Source organism: Cebus imitator, unplaced genomic scaffold (assembly GCF_001604975.1).
Source record: "Cebus imitator isolate Cc_AM_T3 unplaced genomic scaffold, Cebus_imitator-1.0 Scaffold285, whole genome shotgun sequence".
Lineage (NCBI taxonomy): Eukaryota > Metazoa > Chordata > Mammalia > Primates > Cebidae > Cebus > Cebus imitator.
The window spans coordinates 494,281-499,691 of NW_016107600.1; the positions used below are offsets into that span (position 1 = coordinate 494,281).

The following is a 5,411-nucleotide window of genomic DNA, read 5'->3' on the forward strand; positions in this document are numbered from 1 at the left end:
TGAGCCGAGATCGAGCCATTGCACTCAAGCCTGGGCAACAAGAGCGAAACTCCATCTCAAAAAAAAAAAAAAAGGAATGTCAGCTCCCATCCTTCCTGAGTTTCCTCATCTAAGTGACAGTTGGATTTCCAGCTCTTCTGTCTGTGCAGTTTCTGAAAGATAAATGGGAGGTATGTCACCTTAATGCTGGGTGACCTTGATCCCATGGTAGATGCACCAGAACTTGGAAGAAGCAAGCAGGGAGGGAGGAAAAGAGAATTCTCCCCCCGGAGCCATCCTGCCTTTCCCTGAGCAAACATCCAGGGCGTGGAGACTATCTGGTGGGGCCCCTGGCTGCCCCCGGCATGCCCGCTTCTAGGAACAGGGCCTGATAACACAGGTGACTGACTTCAGGGAGGATTGGGTGGGGCACAATTGAAAATATTTACTTAGGGCACCATGGTAAGAGATCCTTCTCACCGGGGCTGTGACTGCCCTAACAGCCACCTGATTCCTAGTCCCTGCTGAGGGCCGGGTTAATGTGAGCAGAAGGCAGAAGGTTGGTATCATTTCATGAAATTTTTGTTTCAGTTGTGTGTGTGTGTGTGTTTGCAAATCATGATAAAATGAATTTCTTACTGTGGGCCACTGCCAAAATAGAGACAGTACTCTGGGTAAGGGCACTGCTGCTGTTACTACCAAAAAGTGAGGTCCTCTAAGATGACAGTGTGCAGATTCCTCAGCCTGGCCCCGGGACTGGGTGGGAGGGGTTGTCGGTAGGGGGTTCCTGGACTCCGTATGGGTTCCAGCTCCATTGAGGTGGGTAGCAAGGGAATGCAGAGATGGGGCCCTCAGAGGGGAGCCCAGGGGCTGAGAAGCTGAGGGCCCAGGGACAGCAGCCCTGGAGAGAGAGCCCACAGCAGAACCCAACAGGAGCTTCCTGCACCAGCCTGTCCCTACCCACGGTACCCTCTGCCTGTCTCCGTCTAATCTCCGTCAGTGTTTCAGAAAGTCTGGAAATGCCCCATCTCAGTCCCACTAAGGGCTTGTGCACTCAGCCCAATGCCAAATGGACAAGGTGGCTGCCTAGAACTCTGTGCTGGTGGCAGTGGAGCCAGACTGTGGTGATGCACTGCTGCACCCACTTGTGTCCTAACACTTCCCGCCCTGAACCGTGGAGGTTGTCTCAACAGTCGGGCAAGCCCCTTCACACACTGTGCACACCCATGCACACACAGTACACCCTCCGTGTGCAAACACAGAATGCACACACACCCTTTCTATCATACACATGGCATGTAAAAAGGATAGGAAGGGGGTGGTGGCTGTGACTGAGTGGGGCGGGGAAGAGCCCACATAACAAAGCCAAGTCCCATACAATCTTGGCTTCTAGAAATTGTGGGCATGACACACCCAATTGCTGAGAATAGACTCTGGACCTCTGAGGGGGTGGAAAAGCCAGGGCGCCTCAGTCCCTGACTGCAAAGATTGAAGGTGATAAAAAGACATGTCTGGCCATAAGGAAAAGCCATGTGCCTGGCCAAGGAGGAATACAAGCCTGGGAGCTGGAAAGCTCTGGGTTCCAGTGCCAGATCTGCCACTTTCTAGGTGAGCCAATTACTTGGCTTCGCCGAACCTGGCTTTCCTAATATGCAAATAGTCCTGATGCCAAGGTGTAGGGGAAGCACACTGAGCTCTCTGCTGATAATACCCTCAAAAACTTGCTCTGCCGGCCTCTTGAGCCTTAATGCATAGATCAAATGAACCTTGGTATTTGAAAGCACGTTGTAAACCAGAAAGCACTGTGCAGGTCCGTGACTATTATACAGGGGTACAGACCTATGGCGACAACCAAGGTGTCAACCAGGTTTCGACAAAGGAGCCTCTTTGGGAACAGCTGAGGTCAGACTTTCCCACTGTGCACCCCTGCTTCCTGGACCCCTCCCAGCTTCTGACTCCCAGGGAGAGGCCTCCTGACCACCTCCCTCCCACCCCGGTGGACACTGGATGCACACACAGCAAGGACAGTTGTCTGAGCTAGCTGAGATTTTATTTTGGACCAAAAAAAAAAAAAAGCCAATTGAATTGTTTTGCAGCTGGAGGCATGGGCAAGGGGGGGTCCCCAGGCAGTAAACTCCCCGCGGGTGGGCTGAGGGCTAGGGCTGAGCGTCGGATGGGTCTCCCATTCCCTGTGCTCCCCTGTACAGCAACCTCCCTCCCAGGCTCTGGGGCAGCCTCAGGAGGGGCAGGCTGGGAGGGGCTGTTGCAGCTGTTCACTTGGGCAGGACGTCAGAGGACTCAGACACCAGCCTCCCATCGCGGGTCTCAATCTTCTTCACAACCACGGCCTTGGTGGAGCTGGTGCGGCTGAAGGTGGAGCCCGCGCCAGAGCCAAAGCTGGAGCCCAGGCCATAGCTGAGGCCGGGGCTTGTGAGGCCCCCATAGGCAGAGCTCAGACCACCTGGTGAGGGGCAGAGGTAGCCACATCAGTACAGGAGGCCACCCCGAGCAGGCTCCATGCCCCTTCCCCCTGCTCACTCCCAACACAGCCCCAGGGATGGGAGGTTAGCCCAGCTCTGCCTGACCAGTGATTGCATGGTCCACTACTCCAGAACTGTCAGGGAAAACCAGGAGCAGGGTGGGAAAGAGCTGTCATATACATAGCTGTGTGACACTAGACACGTCATTTAACTGGGCCTCAGCTTCCTCAGCTGAGGACATTTATAGGAGTCATGTAAAAAGTAACTTACATAAAGCATGTAGTATACTTAGCACAGTGCCTGGCACACAGCTGTAGTTTATTTGGGTGCTTTCTAATAGTAACTCTATTACTCGGGTCCCAAGTATATCCCCCACCACCCTGGGATTCTCTCAAGAACAGGAATGCTCAGGCTGAGGTCACTGTGAGCGACTGAGCACAGCCTCCTGCCCGGAGCTGAGGCATCCCAGGGCCCTGAACACCCACCTGCATAGCCACTGGTGGTCTTCGTGTGGATACTCATGTTCTGCATCCCAGACTCCAGCCTGTACCCAGACACATGGGGTGTCAGGACCAACCCCTAGCCCTTCTTGGCCCAGAACAGGACCCAAGTCCCAAGGGGCTACAGAAGGCTCCCACCCTCCCCACCACAGGTCCCAGGGATGGGGAAGAGGGTCCCGTCAGAGGTTCCCATGCCCACCGGCTCTCCTCGCCCTCCAGTAGCTTGCGGTAGGTGGCGATCTCGATGTCCAGGGCCAGTTTGACATTCATCAGCTCCTGGTAGTCACGCAGCTGCCGTGCCATGTCCTGCTTGGCCTTCTGCAGGGCTTCCTCCAGCTGCTGCTGCTTGGCACGAGCATCCTTGAGTGCCTGCTCCCCGCGATGCTCAGCATCTATAATGGCGGCCTCCAGGGAAGCCCTCTGTGAGGGTAGGGGACAGGTAAGCAGGTCACCTGTGACACTGTAAGCTCCCCCCACCCTAACTGGACTAGATCCCTGGGTTCTAGAGTTTCCTTAAAGCAGCAGAGCTCAACCTTACTCTGATATATGTGACTGATTACATAGCAGCCTTGGGAGCATGCATCCCAAGCCCCCACATACCTCCCTCATCCCCGTTTTCACTTCTCTCCTGGCCCCAAGAGACATTCCCTGCATTCCTGTTTCCCAGAAGCAGACTGAGAAGCTGAACTGTGGCTGCTCCTCTAAGTCCTAAACCCTGGTCTAGGATTCCTTCCCGGACTCCCAGAGCCCTCACTGTTCCTGTACTATCTCCTCTCACCAGGATGTGCCCGAGGATCCCCTGCCACCCCTAGCCCAGCCCAGCCCATACCTGGCCTTTGAGGCCCTCAATCTCAGCCTGGAGCCGGCTGATGTTCCGGTTCATCTCGGAGATCTCAGTTTTTGTACGCCGCAGGTCATCCCCGTGCTTCCCAGCCAGCTTCTGCAGCTCCTCATACTTGATCTGGTATACGCTCTCCGCCTCAGCCCGGCTGCGGTTGGCAATCTCCTCGTACTGCGCCTTGACCTCAGCGATGATGCTGTCCATGTCCAAGGAGCGGCTGTTGTCCATGGACAGCACCACAGAGGTGTCGGAGATCTGGGACTGCAGCTCCCGGATCTCCTCTTCATACAGCTGCCTGAGGAAGTTGATCTCATCAGTCAGTCCTTCCAGGCGAGACTCCAGCTCTACCTTGTTCATGTAAGCTTCATCCACATCCTGGGGGATAAAGAGGGAGGGGCCTGAGCTGGGTGTCCACACCCAACCCCAACCAAGGGGCTCCCAATGTCCACCCGATGGCCTGGTCACAGGACCTCCTAATTGCCCACTTTGTGGCCTGATCTTCCAGCCCAGCCTCTGCCCGTTACAAGTGCATTCCCAGCCCATACAGCTTCACCTCTGCTCCCTGCAACATGCCCTCTTCCACCTCCTCCTCTAGGGAGACTTCTAGGGCCAGATCTTCAGTTCTACTGCTGTTTTATAAACCATGTCCCAACATCGATGTCAAGAGTTCTGTCCAAATGCACCTAACTACCACTCTATTCTTGTCTACCTTTCTATGTACCCAAATGTTGAAATAAATGACTTTGTCCCACTACTTAGGAATATTTAGGGACAGAACTCTGAAAGCCTCTTAGTCTGAGTCTCTAAGCCCCAGCCTCCAGTGTCCAGATGAGGGTAGGGAGACTCACTCACCTTCTTGATGAGGACAAATTCATTCTCCATCTCTGTACGCTTATTGATCTCTTCCTCATACCTATGAGGAAAAGACTTAGAATCAGAAGATGAAGGCAAAAGGGAGGTTGCCCTTGGTCTTTTGGGAGACAGGGACATTGTGAAGAGCAGGAAAATTCAGTTCCCAAAGATGCGGGATATGAGAAGCCTGGTCCTTCTGCCTTCCCCAGCTGCCCTCTCCCACCCCTGCCCCACCCTCAGCCAGTGGGAGGGCTGGGAGCAGGAAATCTCTCTCCAAATCCATGAATACACATCAGATTGGGCACCTCGAGCGTTAATGGCAGGGCCTGACATGAGACCTCAAACAGAACTTTCTGGAGTTTGCTAGAGGTCAAGGGTCAAGACTAAAGAGGGGCCAGAATGTTAAGTACAAAAGTGAAGCCTGTTGGCTACCTACAGCTCCCATCTTCGGTTTACAACATAAACACTGACACATAATTTGTTCTCCAAATCCAGACAGTTTAGATTGAAGGGGGGTGGACTATCAACAATTATGCTAGGAGCCTGGGCATAAACAGACTGTCCCGACCAAACCTCATCATGTGGTCACCCTAACTAGATAGGACTGCACTGCCCACAACAGAGGGCCATAGGGACTTAGGCCTCTGGTCCCAAGGAGTGGAGGAGAGCAGGGTGACTTCTCTCTCCAGTTAGGTGGAGGGTGGGAGGTGCTCACTTGTTCTTGAAGTCCTCCACCAGCCCCTGCATGTTGCCAAGCTC

At 54.1% G+C, this 5,411-nt stretch overlaps 1 protein-coding gene across 1 annotated transcript; it reads right to left on the bottom strand.

The window, feature by feature from the left end:
* Nucleotides 1-2,013: 2,013 nt before the first annotated feature.
* KRT8 (keratin 8) lies at nucleotides 2,014-5,403 on the bottom strand. The gene is made up of 6 exons (XM_017501749.2): nucleotides 5,368-5,403; nucleotides 4,653-4,713; nucleotides 3,789-4,175; nucleotides 3,159-3,379; nucleotides 2,945-3,003; nucleotides 2,014-2,440 (listed from the first exon to the last, which is right to left on the bottom strand). The coding sequence occupies exons 1-6, from the start codon at nucleotides 5,397-5,399 to the stop codon at nucleotides 2,253-2,255; spliced, it is 948 nt and encodes a 315-aa protein (XP_017357238.2). The 5' UTR covers nucleotides 5,400-5,403; the 3' UTR covers nucleotides 2,014-2,252.
* Between the last annotated feature and the right edge of the window lie 8 nt (nucleotides 5,404-5,411).

Coding starts and splice junctions, on each gene's coding strand:
- KRT8 (XM_017501749.2), bottom strand. CDS start 5,399: ATGCAGGGGCTGGTGGAGGACTTCAAGAACAA. Junction 3,380..3,788: donor TTGAGGGCCTCAAAGGCCAG/GTATGGGCTGGG, acceptor CTACCCTCACAG/AGGGCTTCCCTGGAGGCCGC. Junction 3,004..3,158: donor CTGGAGGGCGAGGAGAGCCG/GTGGGCATGGGA, acceptor GTCTGGGTACAG/GCTGGAGTCTGGGATGCAGA.